Source organism: Dermacentor variabilis, chromosome 7 (assembly GCF_050947875.1).
Source record: "Dermacentor variabilis isolate Ectoservices chromosome 7, ASM5094787v1, whole genome shotgun sequence".
Taxonomy (NCBI): domain Eukaryota; kingdom Metazoa; phylum Arthropoda; class Arachnida; order Ixodida; family Ixodidae; genus Dermacentor; species Dermacentor variabilis.
Genome location: NC_134574.1, coordinates 4,042,365 through 4,067,404, shown reverse-complemented (window position 1 = coordinate 4,067,404; position 25,040 = coordinate 4,042,365). Strand labels below are relative to the sequence as shown.

General features: G+C 44.2%; 1 protein-coding gene across 3 annotated transcripts in view; it reads right to left on the bottom strand.

The window, feature by feature from the left end:
* Positions 1-25,040, bottom strand: part of LOC142587287 (saccharopine dehydrogenase-like oxidoreductase) — a 277,502-nt gene that overhangs the window by 129,550 nt on the left and 122,912 nt on the right. For all 3 annotated transcript variants that reach the window (XM_075698167.1, XM_075698166.1, XM_075698165.1), the window contains exons 3-4: positions 23,637-23,717; positions 18,309-18,438 (exon numbers count right to left, since the gene is read on the bottom strand). In XM_075698167.1, the coding sequence (XP_075554282.1) occupies positions 18,309-18,438; positions 23,637-23,717 (211 nt within the window). The remainder of the gene's footprint in view (positions 1-18,308; positions 18,439-23,636; positions 23,718-25,040) is intronic.

Below are 25,040 nucleotides of genomic sequence, written 5' to 3'. Positions count from 1 at the left end.
ACTAGTTACCTTCCTCCCTAGCCTTGTTATTTCTCCTGAACTCATTCGGCGAGTGATCGAGGCTAAGCTTCGCCTTCACTGGCTCTGCATCATGATGTGATGCCGTATAGTCTAGCGACTAGTGTCTAATGACTAGTCCAATGTGAGCCAGCGCGCAAAACCTCTCCAACTTCTCCGCCAGCTGTCAATCCCCAGCGAGAGCGTCACGTGTCGCAGTGCTGAGCATGTCCAGTATTGCTGCAACTGCAAGCGAGCTGGGCATTTTGATGGATGGGCGGAGGTGTCAACTAAAGCCCCTCCATACTATTACCGCTGCGAGGAAGGAGGCATTAGCGTAAACGTGACTGGTCCTGAGTGACCTAAGCTCCTCAGATAAAACTGGTTTTCTAGGTAGTGCCACTCCTCCTCCTCTACTCGTTTCTTCTTCCGACCTCCTCCTCATCACTGTACAGAAGCACCCACAACAAAGCTCAAAACTTATTGGGGCACACAGAAAAAATATTCATTATTTACTTTCACATCGATTATAATTATTTCTTTCATAAAAGCATCTTCTCACACATAAGGTAACTATTTGTTTACTTTCTCGTAGAAATTATGTTATATATATAACCAGTGATTTGGCGGCAGCAGCAGCGGCAGGGAAACACTGAATCTAAGCCTGTGCTCTGCTTCTTGCAGTCAGGAACATCGACCTCGGCCTATCATCACATCGAAGTGCATGCAGAAGAGCTTCCACACCACCCTGGCCTGCGCACAAGAAGCTAAAGTTTGGACTGCCTGCACGCATTTGTGGCGCTAGTCACCAGCATCTCGAGTATAAAGGCTGCTCGTCCTGGCATAGCAGCATTCAGTGGCAGGGAAACACCGAATCTAAGCCTGTGCTCTGCTTTTTGCAGGTTGGTACCTTTCTGTACGACTGCCTTCCGAGTACATACTATTGCTGCTGCTGCCACTGTCATTAGACTACTACCAGTGATGTCTGAATCTATGCTCTTTTTTCTTGTTGTATTTTTTGTAGAAGCATATTAAGTTGCATAAGTAGCAATGAAAATGAAAGAAATTTGTTGCTTTTCCTGCGAAGCCAAGTTTGAACCTACTGAGGCAGTGATAGTATGCGCAGACTGCGAGCACCGATTTCACATTGGAGTTTGCTCTGGCCTCACAGAAAAGCAGTACAAGAGCAAATTAGCGTCTGCTAGGCAAAAGTGGTCATGTCTCACCTGTAACGCCTCGAAGAACGTGAAAGAAGGCCAAAAAGTTGCAGCCAGTGCCGATGAGATTACGGACATTAGATCACTGTTGCTTAGCATTAGCCGAAAGCTGGACGAACTTATGCCCCTTAAAGAAACAGTGTCTAAAATTGAAGAATCAATTCAAATGATGTCAGAGAAATACGATGAAGTTCTTGAACAGGTGGCCACACCAGAGCGGGAAACAAAGGAAATTCAGAAAAGAGTGGACATGCTAGAACAAAAATCTAAAGACACAGCTGGTGAGACAGTTCAAGTGCAACTGGAGCTACATGAACTGGAATGGAGAAATCGAAGGCAAAACTTAGAATTTCATGGAATTCCTGTCTCTGAGCAAGAAAATCTTCTAAACAAAGTGAACAGCGTTGCTGGCATGATGGAAGTTCCCGAACTCACGGAACTAGACGTTAGTGCCATACATCGCCTACCAGCAAGACCTGGCAAGATCCCCCGTGTGAACGTTAGGTTCACAAGGCAAATGGCACGAGATCAGTGGTTTGTGAACAGACATAAATTGAAGGAAAGTAACCCCAGTATCTTCGTACTCGAAAACCTGACCAGTCACAACGGGCACTTACTTGGTATGGTGAAAGAATGGGCCAAGGAAAAAGAGTATCGTTACGCGTGGCACTGAAATGGCAAGGTATTTCTGAGGCGGGTGGATGGCGACCGAGCACTTGTGATACGAAATGCACACGACCTTCCTGCTTAGTTTATACTTTCATAATTGCACATTGTTATGTTAAAAGTCCAGTATGACACAACATAGATATTTTCTTCCGCAAGAATTAGATGCAGCTGGCGTAACCGAACATAAGAATTCCTTGAAATGCCTTCACTTGAATGCGTGCTCGCTCTGCACTAAACTAACATATATCATGGATTTCATCTCTAGTTTTTCCTTTTTGTTCGACGCCGTCACGGTCACGGAGACGTGGTTCAAATATGACCGCGACGAACTTCGCTTGGCTCCTTATCACTGTTATTTTTTAAATCGTCCAAATCGTCGAGGGGGCGATGTTATGTTGCTATTGAAAGATGCAATGAATTGCGAATTGCTTTTATCGTTCTGTAGTGCGTGTGACGACTTCGAAATACTTACGACACGTGCTGGCAAATACGTGTTCTCCGTTTGTTATAGGCTCCCAAATAAGAGCCTTTCTATTTTTTTTTTTTGTATCTATGAGCAGTTTCTGCATTTTGTTTCCAAGAATAACTTGTTCTTGATATCTGGTGGTGATTTTAACATAGATCTGTCTGTAAATTCCACATACCAGGAAGCAATGATCCCTATAATAACGTCAAACGGTTTTGAAATATGAATTCTTCGCCAACCCGAATTACAGACAACGGTGAAACACTACCCGACTTATTCATAACTAATATGCAAAACGAAAGCATAACCGCCAGTGTGCTATCATACGACATAAGCGATCACTTTCCAATATTTATCATGATACTTAAACATAGTTTTCAAGACAAGAGGGATGTGAGATGCTTCACTTATCAGCCAATTACAGCAGCGAACCTTGAGGCTTTTAGAACTCAGATGTTAACCTGTGACCTGGAAGGTATCGGTCAAATCACAAACGCTGAAGAGGCATATACAAAGTTCATAGATATAATTTCTGGTGTATACAAGTACCACTTTTCCGAAAAAAGAATTACCTTAGGCGAAAAAATTCGTAAACCTTGGATAACGCCTGAACTGCTTGCAAAAATACATCGCAAAAAACAATTGTATCATAAATTTATTCAAAATATGGACCCAGATACACTGAAACAATTCAAGATATGGTGGGTGGTCACACCCAGAACAAATTATTTAAGGGAAAAGCTGTCATACATAATGCCAATGCTTCTAAATAAATATAATAATCTAGGCATTGATGTCACGCAAATAACGGCCCTACAACTGAGAGACTTGTATGTGCAGGATTTTTAAATTACTGGTTAAGTGTACATCCTCTAGGCTAGTATGCATATAAAGTGTGTATATATGCTTCTGTATATGTGTGTGTATATATGTAGGTATGCATACGAGGGCGTATGCACATACGGGTATATGAATGCATGTGTGTATGTATATATATATGTGTGTGTGTATATATATGTGTATATGTAAGTATGAATATAATTTTCAGCAGCGTCTTCTTATTTCATTTGTATTCACCACGAGAACCACACAAGCTACCCTAAGTATTTTTGATCTAGTCACCAGTGACTCTGTATGTATATGGGTATGGGTGTACAGTCGCGTTCATAAATTTGGAGACCATGCGAGCCCGTGGCCATGTGCATGCGCGCGCCGTCTGGCGGCTCGGTGCCTGCTGTCGAGAGTATCGAAGTGCGCATGCGTGTCCATCCTATCTTTCTGGCTTGCTTGCTCGCTCGCTGCGCACCCGCGAGCGTGCCGTTCACAGGAATTTGCAGCAGCCGCTGCTAGTAGTGTTGTTCGCGAAGCAGCGGCGTGGCATCTTCGATCCCCTTGGTCCGACCTCGGCTATGTTTTTCAACTACGGAAGCGCCTGCTTTCCCTGCTTCTGTCCCGGCTGTCTGGCCGATACCGCGATGTAAGATATCTACTCTTTTGGTGTAAACACGTGCATCGATGGCAGCGGATATCTATCAGCAGTACAATGCAAGTTCAAGACAGAAGATGTTTCATTGCTTTTATGTCCCGTTAGTATGGCAATGGCAATTCGCGGAAAATCCGAAGTGATTGAGTGACGCGCGAAAGTATAATTATATATATTTATAGGTCACCATGGTGAGGGCAGATGGTGGGGAAGAGGGCATCGCCGGGATAATGAGCAGATACAGCGCCGCGTCGCCGCCTGCAGACGCCGTTCTCTGGTTGGTTGTATTATGCGCGCGTTCCTTGTCCGCACAAGCCACCGCCTGCGTTCTAACTGAAGTTGCGTCATCCCACCAATAGGTATCCACTGCCGTCACCGGGCTGATGGAAGCACGCTGTTGCAACTTTAGCTCGTCGATCGTGTCTCAGCAAGCCGAGAATATTCCCCACCTAAGGAGCACATACCTTGCACCGTGGCCGATAGACACCACTCGCACTTTCTGCGGAGCGGGGTGCTCCCGGCACCGAGTGCTACCGTCGGCAGAATGCAACGTTCGCAGAAGCGCTACTCATTGTCAGGCTTTCACACTGCTATGCTTGGATATTTCCACTGCGTTATCGCGCCTCCCTATTGGCGGACACAGACGTTGTTTGAGAAGCCTTGCACAGTGAAAGTGTATAAGCGCATTTTGCGTATTGCCGCTTAGTCTTCTGCAAGCATGCCGCCAGCTGGACAGAGCGCGAAATGAACAAAGATCTCAAATCGCGCCCCTGGAGACAACGAACGCAAATTACGATAATCGGCCGACGTGCCGGTGCGCAGCGAGCGAACACACAGGCCAGCGAGATAGGATGGACGCGAATGCGCACTGCGATACTCTTGACAGCAGGCACCGAGCCGCCAGATGGCACGCGTATGCACACGGTCACGGCCTCGCATGGTCTCCAAATTTATGAACGCGACTGTACATGTGTATATGCGAGTATGTGGGTTCATAAGAGTGTGTGTGTGTGTGTGTATATATATATATATATATATATATTGTTACGAAGAGTTGCGAAGAAATGGTTTTATTTACAGATGGACAATGATCATAGTGTGATCGTAGCGCAACCCAGCCTCTCAAACATCTCGTTCTCTTCGTCTTCTTTCTTGTTGTCCACGCCCTTCGTATCCGTTTCATTTCCCCGCAAGCAGACGAAGCCCGTGGGGTGAGTCAGGATGGAAAAGCAGGGTAGAAAGGCTTCAGGCGAACAATATGAGTCAGCTGAGTTCTGCTTGATCGCCGACCATTGCACAGGAGGTGAGCTATGACATGAGTTCGCTCAGGCGGTCCACAACTACAAATGGGCCTGAATATTGGGACAAGAACTTTTGGCACAATCCACGCTTGCGTTGCGGTGTCCAAAGAAGAACCAAGTCACCTTTTTCCAACGATACTTGTACATGACGGTCGTCTTATCGCTCTTTTGAACGACTTTGCAAGGCCAGAGTACAAAGACAAGCTATTCGACAGGCTTCTTCGGCGAGACACAATGTCTTCGATACAGAATCGTCACTGTGCAGTACGAAGGGTAAGAAAGTGTCCAGAGGGCTTCGCAGTAACCTTGCATACAGGAGATGAAATGGGCTATAGTTCGTGGTTTCATGTTTCGCCGTGTATTATGCGTAAGTGATGAATGGAAGCACATCGTCCCAGTTCATATGATTGGAGGAGACATACATGGCAAGCATGTTGGTCAGCATTCTGTTCATCCTTTCAACGAGGCCATTGGTCTGTGGATGATACGGTGTGGAATGATGGAACTGTGAAGTGCACAAACGAAGTAACTCTTCAATGGCATCAGCAGTGAACTGGCAACCACGGTCGCTGATGATGACACATGGTGGGCCATGACGAAGGACCACGGAACGCAGCAGGAAGACCACCGCGCAAGCAGCGGTGGAAGACGGTATGGCTGCAGTTTCTGCATACCGTGTAAGATGGTCTACGCAGACAATTATCCAAAGGCTCTTGTTGTTAGATAACGGGAATGGACCCAAAAGGTCAATGCCTACTTGCTCGAATGGCGCACTGGGCGGTGTCAATGGCCGAAGGGGACCCGGGGCTGCGGTGGTCGGTCGCTTGTGACGGCACGTTTCACAACGAGCGACATAGCGCTTGGTTGTTTCATACATCTTGGGCCAGTAAAAGCCCTCCTGCGTGCGGTGCAGTGTTCGTACGAAGCTGAAATGGTCAGATGTCACATTGTCATGCATGGTGCGTAGAATGTCAGAGCGGAGACTCTCGGGGACAACAAGCAGAAAACGCGCTCCGTGCCCAGAGTAATTAGTTTTGTAGAGCAATTTATCACGGACAGTAAAGCGACCGCTGCCTTTGGAAGTACGGGCGGCGACAAAAAGCGGATCGAAGGTAACATCATTCCGTTGTTCTCTCTGAATGTCTGCCGCGTCAGGGAACGTAGAAGTAACAGCAGCGAGACAGCCGTCAAAATTCTCAGCGTCGCAGTCGGTAGTCACAAGAGGAATTCGAAAGAGGCAGTCTGCGTCAGCGTGACGACGGCCACTCTTGTACGGTACCACAAAGTCGTATTCCTGGAGGCGCAGTGCCCAACGTGTGAGGCGACCAGAGGGATAACGCAAACCGACCAGCCAGCATAAAGAATGATGGTCGGTGATAATCTTGAATGGTCTACTGTAAAGATAACGCTGGAACTTTTGTATGGTGAGAACGGCTGCCAGGCATTCCTGTTCCGCAACCATATAATTGCGTTCAGATTTGCTCAAGCAATGGCTGGCATATCCGACAACATGTTTTGCGTCACTGTGACGTTGTACAAGCACCGCTCCTATCCCGATTCCACTAGCATTGGTGTGAACTTCAGTCAGGCAAGATGGATTGAAGTGACGCAAGACGGGTGCTGACGTTAGTATAAACTTCAGTTGAGAGAATGATGCGTCACACTCTGGTGTCCAATTGAAGGATGCATTTTGTCGCAAAATACTTGTCAACGGGTAAACGATGACGGCAAACCGGGGAACAAAACGACGAAAATACGAACATAGGCCAATGAATGAGTGGAGTTCTCGTGCTAAATGTGGTGGCTTGAAGGAGCTCACCGCTTCAATCTTACGAGGATCGGATCTGACGCCATCCTTGTCGACTAAGTGTCCCAGGACCAGTGTTTGACGTTCACCGAACCGACACTTTTTTGAGTTTAGAACCAGTCCAGCTTTTTCAATGCAGTCAAGAACGAGGCTGAGGCGTTTGTGATGTTCTTCAAACGTGCGGCCAAAGATTACAACATCATCGAGGTAATACATGCATATCTCCCACTTTAGACCATGTAGTACTGTGTCCATGAATCTTTCAAAGGTGGCAGGAGCATTGCAAAGGCCAAAAGGCATAACATTAAATTCGAATAGACCATCTGGAGTCACGAAAGTGGCCTTTTCCTTGTCGGCAGAGTCCATAGGTATTTGCCAATACCCTGATCGCAAATCAAGTGTTGAGAAGTAAGAAGTAGCGTGTAAGCAATCAATGACGCCATCGATTCGCAGTAATGGATAGACATCCTTCTTCGTCACTGCGTTTAGATGTCTGTAATTTACGCAGAATCTCCAGGAGCCATCTTTTTTTTTGGGCCAGGATTACTGGGGCTGCCCATGGACTAGACGACTCTTAAACGACACCTTTGTTCATCATCTCCTTGATTTCCTCTGCAATAACTTTGCGCTCGGACGATGACACTCGGTAGGGCTTCTGGTGGATGGGGTGTGCTGAGCCGGTATCTATTCTGTGATGAGTGCAGGACGACTGTAAATGAAGGGGTGCATCTCCATGTGTGAAGTCGAATGCAGCTTCATGCCTGGCTAGGACCTGTACCAGTGCTTGCCGTTCCAGGGTTCATGCTGGTGTATATGACAAAAATTCAAGAGTTTTTAAGGACTTTCAAGGTACTGTGTGTGGATTTTCAAGGACCACACACAGGTCCACACACACATAATTATACATGCGTGTATAATTATGGAATACGTACTGTGTCCCTTGACAATTGCCCCTTCCCACGCTTGTTAAGCTTCACCGCAATGCTTCACGCATGCTTCACCGCGTAACATCGCTGTGCTGAGGCGCAGCTGCCTTTCGGGAACCAGCATTATGCAACGCGCCATGCTTAAGCTTCGAAGCCATACGTGAGGATTACAGATGCGGAGTTGGTGCGATTACTGACAGCAGCGAATTCTTTCAATGAAAAACATGGCACCGAATGGCAAGAACCATAATAGCGAACGTCGAAGCAGCGAAGCCTAGTGTTGCCACAGTGGTAGCTACTGCTGCCAGCGGATCGGCGTGCGAGAGCGCTGGTTAATTCAAGGCGGCGAGATAATCAAAACAGCGGTGATGGCTTTGATCAATGCCATTTTGGACCTGCAGTCGCGGCAAGAACTCCAGAAAATCGGACAGCGAAGGGTTCTTGCGTCTGAAATTACAGACGTTCTTATACATCGACTCTATGGGACGCGTGGTGGAGCCTCAAAGCCGTCCGCGCTATCGGGCATCCAGAAAATCGATAGTTGACTGTACACAGGCAACTCCTCCAGTCAACGACACGGTGTCAAAGACAATTCGTAACGAGTCCTCTCTTTTACTCGAGCCAGCAGTAGATCGCAACTTTTGTTCCCTTTCGATAAAATTACAGCCAATTTTCCCTGATTGAAGCACAAATTCCCCGAGTTTTCCCCGAGTTTTACCAGACAATTCAAAATGCCTGAGAATTCCCTTTTTTTAAACAAAATCGCAGCGGGAATTTAGGAGGGTTGAAATTTTCTCGAATACAATCACTGGAAGTTCATTAAAAATAAAAATTTAGGAAATTCAAGGATTTTCAGGGATCTCTGAAAATTCCAGGACTTTCAAGGCCTTGAAAACAATCTTTTCAAATTCAAGGGTTTTCAAGGATTTCAAGGACCCACACGAACCCTGCTGTTCCGATGTACCGAGAGCCTTGCTGATCATGACAAGCATTAGCTCTTCAGAATGGCAATTATTGCAAGGAGAGCAAGCTGTAGAGACGTCCGTAGTTAGTGCCACTATTGAGCTACATGCGGCTTTATCGAAGAGAGCTAGTTTCATACCGCAAGGAAGGACAACCGGCATGGCGGAACAGTTCAGCGCCCACAATGTGGCAACTTCTTTCGTCATGCACATGACAGAGCAGAATCAGAATCAGAATAAAAAAAATTTATTATTAGAAGTTGGGTCACATTACAAGTACTTAGTATGCAGAAGGAGGTCCATAGTGAAAGACTGTATCGGGACCTCCTGTACCAGAACAGTTATTGTAGTTAACATCTAAAAGCAACAACAGCATATAATAAGGAAGTATACAAGCAACAAGAAAAGAACGGTTACAGAACAAAATACAGGACTGATTAAAAAAAATAACAAGGTTTAGCATATCTCATGGTAGCAGCAAAATTGTGCAGGAGCAAAATACCAGCAATTTGTTTACAACAACAAAAGAAAAAAAGAGGAAAAAGAAAAAGAGGAAAAAGAAAAAGAGGAAAAAAAAAGCGAACAATGACCGACTACAGTAATCCTTGTCGTTAATCTGTCAATAAAAATGCATTTTTAGTTCTCTTTTAAAATGTGATAAAGATCTTGCGTTTTTCATTGTGAAAGGAAGGGTGTTCCATATTGATATGGAAGAGAATTCTACAGTCTGTTTAACATAGTTAGTACGGACTCTTGGTAAAAGAAAATTGTTATTCAACGCAAATCTGGTGGTACTATGAATCATCAGGTTAGAAGGTGAAAATGGGATCGATGGTAGCTCATTATTCACAAATCTGTAGAAAAAAATACCTAGGTTGTATTTAGTGAGTCCACATGCCCGTATGTTATGATTATATATGCAACGGTGTACCACTAACATGAGTTTTTTAATACAAATATTTAGGTGTCATTTTTACACCCACTTTGTCTTGGTCTAAACATATAGATTACATTTGTAGTAAAGCGTTAAAAAAACTTGGTTACATCCGCCGGACGTTGTCTGCTGCTCCGAGGGACACTAAATTAGTAGCATATAAAACACTGATTCGCTCAATTTTAGAATATGCTTCCTCCGTATAGAACCCATATAAACAATGTGAAATTAATTGTATTGAGTCTGTTCAGAGGAAGGCCATTCGTTTTGTTTACCGTCGCTTCGACCGAGACTTTTCACCATCAGCTGCTCTTACGGAATTAAACCTCCAGTTTCTTTCAAGGCGGCGGCACATAGAATCTCTGAAGATTGTCTATTCTTATAAGAACTCTCTTTGTCACCTATCAGATCCCTCCCTTTTAATGCTAGCTTGCCCGACTTCAACTAGAGCTTATCACGCCTCTAATATCAGACCACTCCATCCATGCACTAACACTTTCAAATACAGTTTTTTTCCCCGCATGATTGAACAGTGGAATTTGTTACCTGCCGAAGTTCGTTTGTTACCCATTTCTCAATTTTTAAATGCTATTGCTGATGTATAGTTCCTTCACATCTTTATATTTCTATGTTCTTGTTTCTGCATATCATAATCAGTTTTCCTCGCATGTACACCCACTCCTGCCATAGCCCTAACTGGCTGCAGTATGTATAAATAAATAAATAAAATAAAAAAATAAAATATGGTAAGTATGTTATTCTCGTGTAGTAGGGAAGTGGCATTAGAAAAGCGGGGGCTGTAAGTTATTATTTTTATGGCTCGGTTCTGAACTGTCTGGAGAGATGCAGTATGAGTATTATAGGTGTTACCCCAACATATTATGCCATAAGTAATGTGAGAGTGGACAAAAGAGTGGTAAAGTAAGAGTAATGTGGCACGTGTGAAGTAAGGGCGTGTTTTAATTAAGATGCGTATACCATAAGCTATTTTCTTTTTTATGTGAGCAATGTGATTGTGATATTTCAAATTACAATCAAGTAGAATACCAAGAAAAGATGAACATGAACTTGGAGGAAGGCAGTAAGAACCGAAAGTGATAGGTGAAATGGATGGTATGTTTCGCTGATGAGAAGAGAATACAACAAATTTAGTCTTAGTTGCATTAATAGATAACATGTTAACATTACACCACCTTAGGATATTTTCTAAGTCAGCATTTACCTTAACAAGAGATGAGATATCTTTATGAAATGTGAATATAGTGGTGTCATCCGCGTACAGAATGCATTTTGTGGAAGAAAAACAGTTAGGTAAATCATATCGCAATAATATAAGATATCGTAATAATATAAACCAAAAACAGAAGTGGCCCCAGCAGGGCACAAGTATATCTTTTTTGAGCACAGTTTATGCGGTTTATCCTAACTACACAGTTTAGCCTAACTACAAGGCAAACGCAATCAGCATCGAAAGTAGTTGCAGAAACACGAACAGGCGTCAGGAAGCACGATGGTGCAATCACTTCATCAAGAACACTGAGTGTCTCTGTGTCCCTGTCTTCACCACCCAAGCTTTGTTTGGAATGTGCTGATATAAATAACTTGTTCAATGATATTTCACCACAACCACAGTCCACGGAAGCGCCGCACTGTTCAAGAAAATTGATACCAAGAATAACATTGTGCAAACAACAAGAAAGGACAAGGAATTCTGACACAAACACTTTCCCAGCCAACAAAACACTCACAGCACAAACACCAAGGGGATGAAGCCACTCGCCACCTACTCCACAAAAGGTAATACCGTCATTCCAAGAAAACGTAACTTTGAGGCCTAGATGGTTTTTGAAAGCGAGGCTCATCACAGACACAGTCGGCCCCGTATCAACTAATGCCATGGTCGGTATTCCGTCAATCGAGACATTCACTTTGTTTTTGAGCATCACAACAGGCAGAGGTATTTCTTGCAAAGACTGTCCGGCGACCACACCTCCATTGGCCGCGCATGCTAGTTTCCCGGTGGCGGTGAGGAAGAACGACGCCGAGGGGATAGAGAGCGATGGGGACGGTTATTTGGTGGCGTCAAACTCCGCTCAGATGCTGGCGAATCGCTGCGTCTGGTCTCGTGTGAAAAGTGGTTTATTGGAAGCAAATTGGTCGTCCGCAAGTCATATGAAGTACAGGTTCTGGGTGGCGAGGACATTGGTGGTGTCCTACGTGATTGACGGCCTTGGCGACAATACCGAGCTATATGGCCTGTGGAACCGTAGTTGTAGCACACGGGAGGGTCGCGGTTCACAGCGTCTTCCTCGAAACGAACGGTAGGCGGCTGCGGGCGGCAAGAAAGTTCGTTGTCATGTGAATAACGTGTCTCTGATGCTTGCTGAAATTCGATATATTGTTCATAAGTCCCGTCGGGGTAGTAAGGTCAGTGCTGTTCTTGTCGCAACCTGACAGAAGTCACAGGGCCTCGGGGGTAAAAATGCGGCTGCTCTCGTTGTGGCCGAGCGTCATAAGTAGGGCCTCTATCATAGAGACGTGGCTGCTGTCGGGGCGCGAGTTCATAATCCTCAGTGCCCCTTGCTGCAGCATACGGGGAGAAGGATGCGATGTTTGGCTCGAAAGCTGGTGGAAGGCGGAAGCTATGAGTGCCTAGATGTGTCACTTGTGCGTGCAGGCTGAGCTCTTCCCGAACTATTTGTCGGATCGTTGATGCAAGATCAAGGGGCTGGTTATTGTCCATGCTTGCAACTGTCGTCACATTGGCTAGCCTGCCAAACTTCGGCGTCTTTAGTTGCTCGAAAGTGCGACAGTGCCGAATGATGTCAGAGACGGAATCCAGGTTGTCTTTTGCGATGAGGAAATTGTAAACATCCTCGGCAATTCCTTTTAGGATGTGCCCGACTTTGTCTTCCTCGGACATTCCAGAGTCCACCATCCTACACAGTTTTATTACTGCCTCAATGTAGGTCGTGCAGGTTTTGCCTGGCACTTTTGCACCTTGCAGTAGCATGCCCTTTTCTTTTTCGTCACGGAGTCACCGAATTACTCTGATTTCTGAAACAAATCTTCCCCAAGTTGTGAACGTTTCCTTGTGATTGTCGAACCACAACAACGCAGTATCCGTTAGAAAGAACACGACGTTCGAAAGCTGAGAAGCGTTGTTCCACTTGTTGGCGGCACTCACCCGGTGATAATAAATGAGCCATTCCTCGACGTCTTCGTCCGATCTTCCGGCGAAGGGACGCGCATCTCACAGTTGCAGAACAGCACTTGTCGGCACAGCAGTTGGGATGGGCCGTTGTTCGTCTGCGTCGTGGGATGTGGTCGATTCGGTGGGAGTCCAGCAAGGCGACGGCTCCGTCGAAGAACTTGTGGTTCAGCCTCTGTCTTCGGGTGTCGATTACCCTGCACCTTCCACCACAGCTGTTACGAAGAGTTGCGAAGAAATGGTTTTATTTACAGAGGGGTGATGATCGTAGCGTGATTGTAGTGCAACCCGGCCTCTCAAACACCTCGTTCTCTTAGTCTTCTCTCTTCTTGTCTGCGCCTTTCGTATCCGTTACAATATGTATGATGCATATGTGTTTGCATGTATGCTGTTGCCGAATATTCTGTAGGGAGGGCTGCGGGCCTCGTCAAGCTGCCTCTACTGGACCAGCTTTTACTTCACTAGAATAGCAGCTTGGGCTTGTTGGTTTTCCATTCTACTGTTAACAGCGCAAATTGTAGACGAGAGACGAGACAAGAAGACACCACAAGCGCTGTGTGTATCTGTAAGCAGCACTTGTGGTGTCTTCTTGTCTGGTCTCTCGTCTACATTTTGCGCTGTTAACAGCAGCTTTTACTTGCAGCCTCCTCCAACAAGTAGATAGAAATAAAGTTTTTCTATTCTATTCTATAATATGCACAGTCTAACTTCCAATACTCAGCAGGCTGTATTTTACACCACTAACTATGACGTCTCACATGCTCCCTCACAAGTACCCACCGAGATCTAAACTCACGCTTGTTAGTTGCTCTCTACCCTCACAGCAAGAAATAAATGGTGAAATCAGCCATCGTTTAGTCTCATCTGATGCTGAGGGCAGGACATTAGGTGTGTTTTGTTATTGAGATCAGTTATTTGCTTTGCTGCCGTTAGGCCAAAACAACAGCGCAAAACAACAGCGCAAAACAACAGACACAAGAAACACGACCAGGACAAGGCGCTACTCTCAACTGACATTCTATTGTGTCACTCCTTTATAGAGCGCAGAATCTAGAAGAACATGCGCAGTGAGCACCATGTGCAGGAACCACCAACATCCAATCACCACAGCGCACTCGTGTGACAGAATCCAAAAAAGCATATTCAGCGCTGTACAAGGTTATGAATAAACGAATGTTCATCTTGAGTAGAATTTCAAGAAAGGTTAAAGAAAGCACACTAATGCACTGTGAGCCCAATGACTGTATGAAGAAAGCTTCCGATAATTCTCGGGAGAGAAAGGCGGTGGTATCATGGCTCTTTTTCAAAATCGTAGTATCACGAAACATAGCTTTGCACTTGCATATTTTACAATGTTGAGCCAAATGGGAACCTGTTCCTGTCGGTATGGATCGCTCATGTTCCCGGGACACACGGGACCATTAGAGAGGCCGCTCCCTAACTTCAACGAAACAGCACACGAGGCTGCACGAGACCTAAATCGCCGTGCGAGTTCGGACTCCCTCTCGGCAGGATGGCAGAGCGAGCGTGACCCGCTCATCACTTACCACGATCTCACCCAGCATTATAAGTTACTCAAGAAAACCATGCCGCTACCGCACAAAGCACTCAATAAAGCACAAGAAGTCACGTACAGGCAGCTTCAGACGTGCACCTACGCATGCCAGGCCTTCCTACACAATATCTTTCCGGACGCACACGCTCACAATGTGTGTCGCTACTGTCAGGATATAGCTAGCCTTGCTTACATTCTCTGGGGTTGTCCCCTGGCATCGGGGGCTAGGACCACCAAGGAAGAGTGGGACTGAGCTCTACGCAGCTCGGACCTTGAATCACAGCTCTGGGCTGTCCATCGGGCACGCGATGCGGCAGAGGGGCATGGCCTCTATGTCCTGACGTGGGAGCGGCCCACTGCGCACTAATCGCGCGCACCAACGGACCTCAAGAAAGTTATTCATCCATCCATCCATCACCTCGCCTAGTCTTCTGCCATCCTTGACTGCACTTCCCTTCTCTTGGAACCCATTCTGTAACCCTAATGGTCTAACGGTTATCTGCCCTATGCATTATATGACCTGCCCAGCTTCATTCTTCTGCTCTTAATGTCAACTAGAATATCAGACATCCCTGTTTGCTCCTTCATCCGCACCACTCTTTTCCTGTCTCTTAATGTTATGCCTAACATTTTTTGTTCCATCGCTCTTTGTGCAGTCCTAAACTTGTTCTCGAGCTCCTTTGTCAGTCTCCAAGTTTCTGCCCCATGTGTTAGCACCAGTAGAATGCACTGATTGTACACCTTTCATTTTAATGATACTGGTAAGCTTCCAGTCAGGATCTGACAATGTCTGCCGAATGCGCTCTAACCCATTTTTATTCTCCTATAAGTTTCCTTGTCATGATAAGGGTCCCCTGTGAGTAATTGACCTAGGTAAACGTACTCCTTCACAGACTCTAGAAGTTGATTGGTGATCCTGAACTCTTGTTCCCTAGCCAGGCTATTGATCATGATCTTTCTTTTCTGCACACTAATGTTCAACCCCACTCTTACATTCTTTCTGTTAAGGTCCTCAATCATTTGTTGTAACTCGTCCCCAGTGTTCCTGAACAGGACAATGTCATCTGCCACCCGAAGGTTGCAGAGATATTCGCCGTTCATCCTTACCCCTAAGCCTGCCCAGTTTAATAGCTTGAATACTTCTTCCGAGCACACAGTGAATACCATTGGAGAGATTGTGTCTCCTTGTCTGAACCTTTTCTTTATAGGTATCTTTCTACTTTTCTTGTGGAGAATTAAGGTAGTTGTGGAATATCTGCAGATATTTTTCAAGATATTTATGCAAGCTTCCTGTACTTGATTATGTAATGCCTCTATGACTGGTGGTATTTCTTCTGAATCAAATGCCTTTTCGTAGTCTATGAAAGCGATACAGAGAGGCTGATTGTACTCTGCAGATTTCTCTATTACCTGATTAATGAGTGCCCGTCTAATGGAGGGTGCCTCAAACCCTCCCTTGTTCACGAACCCGGGTGGATCGTGACAGGTATCCCTTCCTGAAGCCAGGCTGTTCACTTGGTTGACTGAATTTCAGTGTTGCCCTTATTCTATTGGAAATTATCTTGGTGAATATTTTATACAATACTGGAAGTAAGCTAATGGGCCTATAATTGTTCAGTTATTTAACATTAAAAAAAACAATGTGTCCACAATTGCTCTTGTAAAAATTTATATCAGCAGCAAAGTAGAATGCCCTTGGTTACTGCTATATTAGTTCTGTTTGGTTGAGCTCTGTGCCACCAGGTGGCTGCACTGTGCAGGCCATTTATGTTTGTGCTTCCACTCATCTGGTAAAACGCCCAGTCCACATGAACTTACATTTACCTGTATACCAGACATGTTAGAACTCTGTATTGTGGTAGCAGTCCTCTGGCATGAAGTGACAGCTGCATACACGTAGATGCTGGTGCCAATCAGATACCAACAGCCCGATGCACTGCAGCCACTCCGCTCGCATGTTACCTTGCAGAGGGACACGATTCTGCAGCTTGACATGTCGCTGACTACTATGTTTGCAACCCACAATGCTACAAAGTGCGATGCATTTTGCTCGCAAAAAGACCAACACTGACCGCGCAGCTCGCTTCAACATGGAGCATGTTGTAACACAAGCAGACGCCACTTGCCGTGTGCCGGATGTGCTCTAGTGTAGAGATAAATTGCTGTCGTGAATTCTCTTTCTGTTACTATTTGTATAGAAGCAAATCACCTAACATTCCAACTACTACAAACAACATTTGTTCACCATAACATTGAAAAAATTATCAGTAATGCAACCTGGGTAGCCAATCTGATAGCTCACACAACTGACTTCAATTGGGCTATATCCATCTGGAGGGAGTAGCTGAAAACTCAGGGGAGCGCTGCTGCTGAGGTAGCAATGCATATTTTTAAACCTTATAATAAATTACACGCTTGACACAAAGCACTTAAATTGGTCACTTAATGATCAGAAGGACCTACCCTAACGACTCAGTCCGTTTGTACAAAATTGTCTCAAGGTCTCTAAGAGAACTATGATCCAGAGATGAAAAAAGCTTGCTACATATAGTGGATTTCACTAAAACTAGATTCATTATATACTAAGGTTTGACTACCTATATGTTTTACATGTTTTTCTTCTTTAGTTTGTTTGACTAATACTCAATATGTACATGTGTTTTCAAAAGCACATGCTTTGATCATTTATTACTGGTATGATTTTGTTTCAGTGTGTGTGCATACAATATTTATTGTGTAGATGCTTTTCTTTGGTTCCAATAGCCACCATATATTCCCAACATCACTTCAAGAGAGCTGCCCCCACTGTCCTTATACCTAGTGCCAACCTGTGCTCAAATGTGGAAATTGCAGCACCCACAGAGCTCCATCTCTATAAACTACTTGCACAATAATGCGAATTGGCACCGCTGCAGTACACATTTACAACAGAATGATTTCTAGTGTTCCCGATACTTCTCATGCGCCTTATGCTGCTGAAGGTCCCAACAAATGTTGGCCAGGAGCACTTACAACACAAGAAAAAGGATACATTTAAGAGGCATAAGTTACATCCAACTCCTTTATTTGAAACATGAAATCAATGTTTTAAATAGTCTTGTTTTTCACAATCGTAAGAGACTGAAATGAATAAACCAGTGACATACTCATTGTTTAGTTTCATGTGATACAAACCTTCTACTATTACCTACTGTATCTGCCTGCCTGAATGTCAAAGGCATCATTTTTGCTGCACTTAGAAGTTACTTGCGACCACTATGTGATAGTAGCCTGTTGTGTTTCCCTGCCAGCTTCTGCAAAACATCTTTTTCTATTCCTAACCCATTAAAGTCCCACTGGGGATTGCAGTAATACTCAGAAACAAATAAATACATGGATATAAACAATATCTTTTTTTTTTCACTCGATGAACTCAGGCCTACAGCAAGACAAAGGCCTATTGTACAGATCTTTATTTATCCCAGTTGTGCGTCACCACACCCACTCAATGCCGCAAATTTCCTGACCTGAGTTTAGGAAAGTTGCCATACATTTTACAATGAAACTCATTTCAGAGGCCAGCTCTTTACACTGAAAAAGTATCAACAGACGCAGCATGCTGTTTAGACAGACTTTGTGAAGCACCATTTTGCTTCTCACTTGGTGTATCCACCAGGAAATTTTTTATAATGGTAAGTGTGAAAGCGCGTGCTACCTGAGAACATTGCCCCTCATGCTTTCACAGGCCACTGTGTTGGTACTAGCAAGCAAGCGGCGCTCAAGCACAGCTTGATGTCATACCTTCAAAGTGCTCCCGCATGTACATGAGGCAAATCTCGGCAGGAATGCTGTCAAAGCCACAAGAGCCCAGGACCACGATGCCCTTCTCGCGGGCTTCATCGTAGAACTCCATTTGCATTCGCTCAAGGTACTGTGGGGGGACACAAGAGGGGCATCAGTCAAAGCAACTCTTTTCACTGATACCTTGGCTGATCTCCTTGGCTGAAAGCTGCAAATAAATCAGCTTGATGAGACCACTAGAGGTCAACACATGAAAAATATGTACAGTGTGATCTACTGTTAATGGTGGAGCTTGGTCGTAGGACCCTAATTTTTTACATTCTTCATTCTCCAAGTTGTGGTGCCAAAAATATGAATGTACACATGCCATTTTACAAGCTTATTTTGAAAATGAGGTTCATTTTCGTTTATTATTTTATTCCCATTTTATGCAACATTTCTGCACTTATTTTCTAAGTAAATTTGAGAAACTTAAGTTATTCAGATTTCTCTTTCAGTATATCAACAGCTCCTGCATTATTCAAGAAATCTAATAAGACCAACCTCATTGCTCTGTCTAGCATAGAATAAAAGTTGCATGACTTTGACACACAGAAAAATATTCTTCTTGGTTTCAACATCAAAGTACCCTCTTTTTAAACTTTTTCATACTTTCCCAGTGTTGCTCAGTTAGAAACAGAAGTAGTGGTCATTGTAAGGTTTGAATTAAACACCATACAAACTCAGGGTGTCTACCAAGCTGGCACTTTTGAATTCCCCGAGTTTTCCAGGTTTTCCCCGAGTACTTTATGCAAAATTCTCCAAGTGACATAGAACTTTGTTTTATGTCAAAACAGGCTGACACCATGTCGCCCGATGCTGTAACTCTCTAGTAAGCATGTTAAAGAATAAAACAAACGACTTAATCCAGTTTGAATAGTAAGGAGTAATGTTTATTTTATTCAAAATAGAAAACTCAAGGGAAGGGTCATAGTAAAATGCACAGCAAATAAAATATCTTTGGATAAAAAAATGATAAGGTCCACTGAAAATCGAGTCGAACATTTTCAAATACAAACAAAAAGAGATGCATACAGAAGCAAACATTTTCAAAAATGAGCTATTTCCAACAATTGATAGCAAGGTTATTGCTATTAGGCGCAAACTCTCTCACAAGTGGGTTTCTCTTTCAGCAGCTGGAAAGTCAGCCTCAACTGTCCTGACATACTCTCAACCCATGCACAATGCCTCAGTGTTGCGTTTCATTGCTTTAATGAGTTTATTTTGGTTTGGATGAGGGTCACCTGCACCTTGGTGTCAGCCAACGCTTTCCTTTTTGAGCTCAAGGTCCTTCAAAGTAGAGGCGGCAAAGTTAATCTCCCGATCATCCCTCAATGCGACCGTCCTTCGTGTTCTCATTCTATTTCTGCCACGCGTTCGCCCTACGGAATATTTGAAGCATCCTCTTGGTGAGTAGTACAGTCAACGTCCGATTTTTCGGACGTCCTAGGGGCCACTAAAACTTCCTAAAAATAGGGCAGTCCGAAAAAAATGGATGCACGTCCTTTACTGCGCTTAAGGGCTCAAATCGCCACAGGCACGTCCGAAAAAGTTTTGAAGGCCTGCCAGTACACTTATTAGACATATTGGTGCTCGTACTGTGACAGGAGACGGCGGGTGCGCGCGTATATAATTAGAGAATACGTACTGTGTCCAGTGACAATTGCCCTTTCCACGCTTGATAAGCTACACCGCAATACTTGGCATATGCTTCACTGCTTAACACTGCTGTATATAGAGGCGAAGTTCACTTTCTTGAATCGGCATTATACACCGCGCCATACTTTCCGAGTTTCGAAGCCAATCGCACAGATTACAAAGGCGGAGTCGGTGTCATTGCTGACAGTGGCGAATTCTTTGAAGGATAAACATGGCACCGAACTGCAAGAAGCATAATAGCGAAGGTCGAAGCAGCTAGGCCTCGCGCTGCCGCGGTGGTGGCTACGGCTGCCAGAGAATCTGCGTGCGAGTGCGCCGGTTCGAGGCGGTGAGATAATCAAAATGGCTGTGGTGGTGATTTTATTAATGCCGTTTTGAACCTGTGGTCGCAGCAAACAGTCAGAAAAATCGGACGGCAAAGGGCTCTTGTGAACGAAATTTCAGACGTCCTTATACATTGACTCTATGGGGCACGTGGTGGTGCCCTGAAGCCGTCCTCATTATCGGGCATGTCCTAAAAATCGGTCGTTGACTGTAGACTGGCAACTCCTCCAACCGACGACACAGCTTCAAAGACAATTCATTATGATTCCTCTCTTTTACTCGAGCCAGCATTAGGGCGACTTTCATTCCCTTTCAATAAAATGACACCTAATTTTCTCTGATAGAAGCACAAATTCCCCAAGTTTTCCGTAAGTATTTACAGAATATTTAAAATCCCTAAGAATTTCCGGTTTTCCCAGTTGGTAGACACCCTGAAACTATCGTTACCAGCCTAATAATGATTGAACCACAATTAAAATACTAACAGGAAAGGCGACAAGAAAGCAAAAGTAGAAAAAAGTTTCCTGAGAAACGTTTCATTGGTAACATTTACCCTGCTTGCCATTTCGTGCTGTTATTCATTTTATTGAAATTTTATTACCCCACAACCCCCTGCTTTTCTTTTTTCAGGTATCTTTTCAATGGTAGTTGTTTCACTTTTTTTTTTCAGCCCCATTTCTTGCAATGTGCCTAAACAATTAATCTAAGCCAACTTACTTGACCTGTTTTTTTTTTTACTTTTTTAAAATCTAAAACAGTAACTACATCTGTTTCCTCTCCGACATACTATTTGGCAACATCAGCTAACATCAAGCAAATGTGTCGGGCCATTTTCTGCTTCTGCATTACATCTTGAATAGGTATACAGTAGTTTGATTAAAATACAGGACAAAAGAAGACACACAGGGACACACAAAGCACTAACTTCTTTTGTCCTGTCTTTTAATTGCGCTACTGTACACCTATTCAAGATGCGTTACCAGCAAGCCCACATTGCAACCCTCGTGATCTGCATTACGCCTTCAGAACACTGTCTTGAGCAGGCACACATATTTATTTATTTGCTTGTTTGACATGCCTTTAAGGCTCGAGGGCATTGCAGGAAGGAATGGGGAATTACAAGCATTATGCAGTAAAAGAATATAACATCTTCATTAACAATTACCAAAATTAGCAAAAGGCCACATGAATGACAGTATTGGAGCTCTTGATGGCGGTGATGAAGGTATGAAGGTAATTCCGTTTCATGCTGGTCTTTGGGATGAAAGAATTATTAATGCATTGTTGGGCAAGATGGCAAAGAAAGTTTGGTTTAAATCCAAAGCAGGAGAGGAATTTATAGGAAGATGGAGGCATGAAGTGATGAGCAGGGGTCAAAACAGGAATGCCGCTGGAGTCAATGTTTCGACAAGGGCACTTGTCATCGTCAGGAGAGGAGGAGAACGAGTAGAAGAAACAAAGTTTTATAAAGACTGAACAGGTCTTTATAAAACTCACTTTCTTCTACCAGCGTTTGTTTTCTCCTTCCTTTTCTTGTTCTTTTCTTTTCCCATGTTCAAACAGCATATCTTCATTATTTTTTGCTTTCCATGAAGATGGGCCTACAGTAATGTCAGCACGAGTTTGCACATCCAAACTGTGTCTACTTTTTATCTGCCACACTTCTAAACCCACAGCACTTCCCCTACTTCTTGCCTCTTTACAAATGTAAACACCGCAACCCCTCTCCCCCCCCCCCCAAGATTGAACTCTGGGGCTTAACATGCCAAAACCCCAATCTGATTATGAGGCTCGTTACAGTGTGCAACTTCGGATTAATTTTGACCACCCAGAGTTCTGTAATATGCCCCCAATGCACGGTACATGGGTGTTTTTTGCATTTTGCGCCAATCCAAAAGCAGATACTGACCAGGATTCAATCCTAACACCAAAGCCACTACGCCATCGTAGTGGATATTCTCCTCCCCCTTGTTCCCTCTTTCCCCCCCCTTTTTTTTGAATAACTTGACTGCTGCTTACTTGGTGCATCGGTTTATTCTCCTCCTCCTCCTCCTAGAGAGAAAGCTGCTATGTGTACATAAAAACGCTGCTAAGGAAAGACGCAGTTGCTGCCCCGACAAAGACAAGTCCCTTGGTCGAAAGATCGACTCCAGTGACACTCCTTGTTCAAGCACTATTCACCTTCGTTGTAGACAACATGATGGCATTGTTGAGGCATAAAAATGACAGTGTGCAAGAGATTGCTGAAGCTTTCCTTATTCATAAGTATGGTGACATGTGTGTTGTCAGGACGCCTGTGTTGCTGTAGCAGATAGAAATCTATTCTTGGCTGCCTATATTTAACAGTTTTTTTTACATGTGTGTGCTATGTAATATACTGTGTATACAAGTTTTTGTCAATAAGCCCCAGTTGCTAACTGTGCACTCATGTCATACTTCTTGTTCTTTGTGTGTTGCACTATTCCTCATCAGCAATGACATGCCAAATAGCCCAGCATATTCTGTACTTTATATCATATGTCCTGTCACCTTTCTTGTGTCTGTCATGTTAATGCTATGGCCATCTGTTAGGTTCACATTTCTGTTAATCTTAGACTTTAGAATGTCAATATAGTGAGGGGGCCCCTCACTACAGTGATGCGGCAACAGCAGCTGACATTCCCGTCTGGTTTCGTGATGTCGCGCAAAAGTGTTATGCTCATGATTGCAGGGTCCCGGGTTTGAATCGTGTCGGGTTAAGTGTTTTCTAAAGTTTTGTTTCTAACATTGCTGCATTATTATATTATTTTCCCAATTTGACTTCTACAGTACATGTACTTTTGCCCTATACTTCACCACTAGGCCTGACATGAACAGTTCCTGCAAAAGAGAGCGAAATGGCAATGCGCAAAGCACAGGGCTTAGGTAGGTGCCGCTTTAGTGGCCGCAGACCCAATGAATAACGACACGTTGTGCCCCAGTGACAAGCACTAACCACTGACTCTGTGCACATAAAAGTGCAATAGAATAAAAAGGGGACCCCCTCTATTGAGCAACTACACTATTGCCACGGGTCCCCTCCCCATCGTGAGTGCGTAGACTTTAATTTCTGTTTCACGTGAGGATATATCTTATTTCCTAAAATTGAAAGTAGTGCCTAATAGGGTAGGTAGTGCCTGACATCAACACAGTGATATTTATATTTACTTTCTACTCACACCCAGTTGAACTATTAATATCTGAAATTGCCAAAGTCAGGATTCACACAGCCCTCTGCGCTTTATGTACAAAGTTGTGATGCAAAAGAAGAAAAAAAAAAAAACTCACTTGCGGTTCTCCACTGACATCAATGTGATGGGTGCCACTGTCAATGCAGGCCTTTACCACTTGGCGTCCAAAGAAACGGTACTGCAGAGAACAAATGGGAACAATCGCCATTAGCAATGAGAAAATGGTTCATTTTTAACCAAACTTTTTGTGTGCAAAACAAATAGGGACAAAGAAAAGGAGCAACACAAGGACGAGCGCAAGGACAATCGCAAGGAAAAGCACTCATCCTTGTGTTGCTCCTTTTTTTGTCCGTTTGTTTTGTGCGCAAAAAGTTTGGTTAAAAATGAATCTGTTCCAACTAAGCCGACTCGCAGTTATGCTTCAGTTCAAAGTGGTTCAAATTCATCACGAGTATACTGACAGATGCCATGACATACGAGTCATCCACTGTGGCATGTACACGCTAGGGGGTTGGAAGAGGAGAACATTTTTTTTCTCTGGTTCCAGTAAAGACGTGGACTCACGGCTGTCTCTGTTGTTTTGCCTGAGACATTACTGGTGGAGGTGCTGGATAAATGCACCTTTGCCCCCAAGTTTCCACCATCACTTCTAACACCTTACAGACAGCCACAGCTCCCACAGCAAGAAGTACCCACCGCGTACATGAACTAACACCGAAATTCAGTCCCTTTTCATCAAAACTGGAAATAAGGATGTCAACAACCACCACAAACCAGGTGAGCCAAGTTTACAATGCCCAGTTTGCTCTCCAGCCTGTTTTTCATGCACCACAGACACACAGACACTTTTTGAGGATTTCGAAGAGTGGTTGGACCACTCCAGTTGGGTTTCCAGCATCAATGAGGGGGACAATGTTCACAAGCTGCAGAGAGTTTACTTTGCGTTGGAAGACTCGGCGAAGACATAGTACGAGAACCATGACGGTTCCTTTGCGACATGGCTAGAGTTTAGTCAACAGCTCCAACTTCATTTCACGGCCTTTACATTTTTCATATCAGCGGCATGCAGTGCTTTGCTGGTTTCGAACCGATATAGTTCTAAAGTTTGTGTGCTATTTTCTTTACTAATTAAATAGACAGAAAACATGGAAGCATTGATATCAGTTATTTCGGGCACAATTTTCGGGACATATGAGTATATTCTTTTATGAAAAAATACATATTTTACTTGTCTTGACATTGCATCGCGTTCAAAAATTCGTTCGCAGCATCTTTGGCAATTGCAATGCAGTTATTATTCATGCATTTGATCCCTCCACAAATACTATAAGGAGGAGGCTGAGCTGAAACGTGAGCCCACCCCCAAATGAAATTTCTGGCTACGCCTGTGACAGCACTTACGAATGTCATCCAGAGTAAAATCAGACAGGCGGTGCAATCATTCACACCACTCACAGCACCAAGACCTGAGGTTCCCATCTTAACATATGCGGTGGCATTG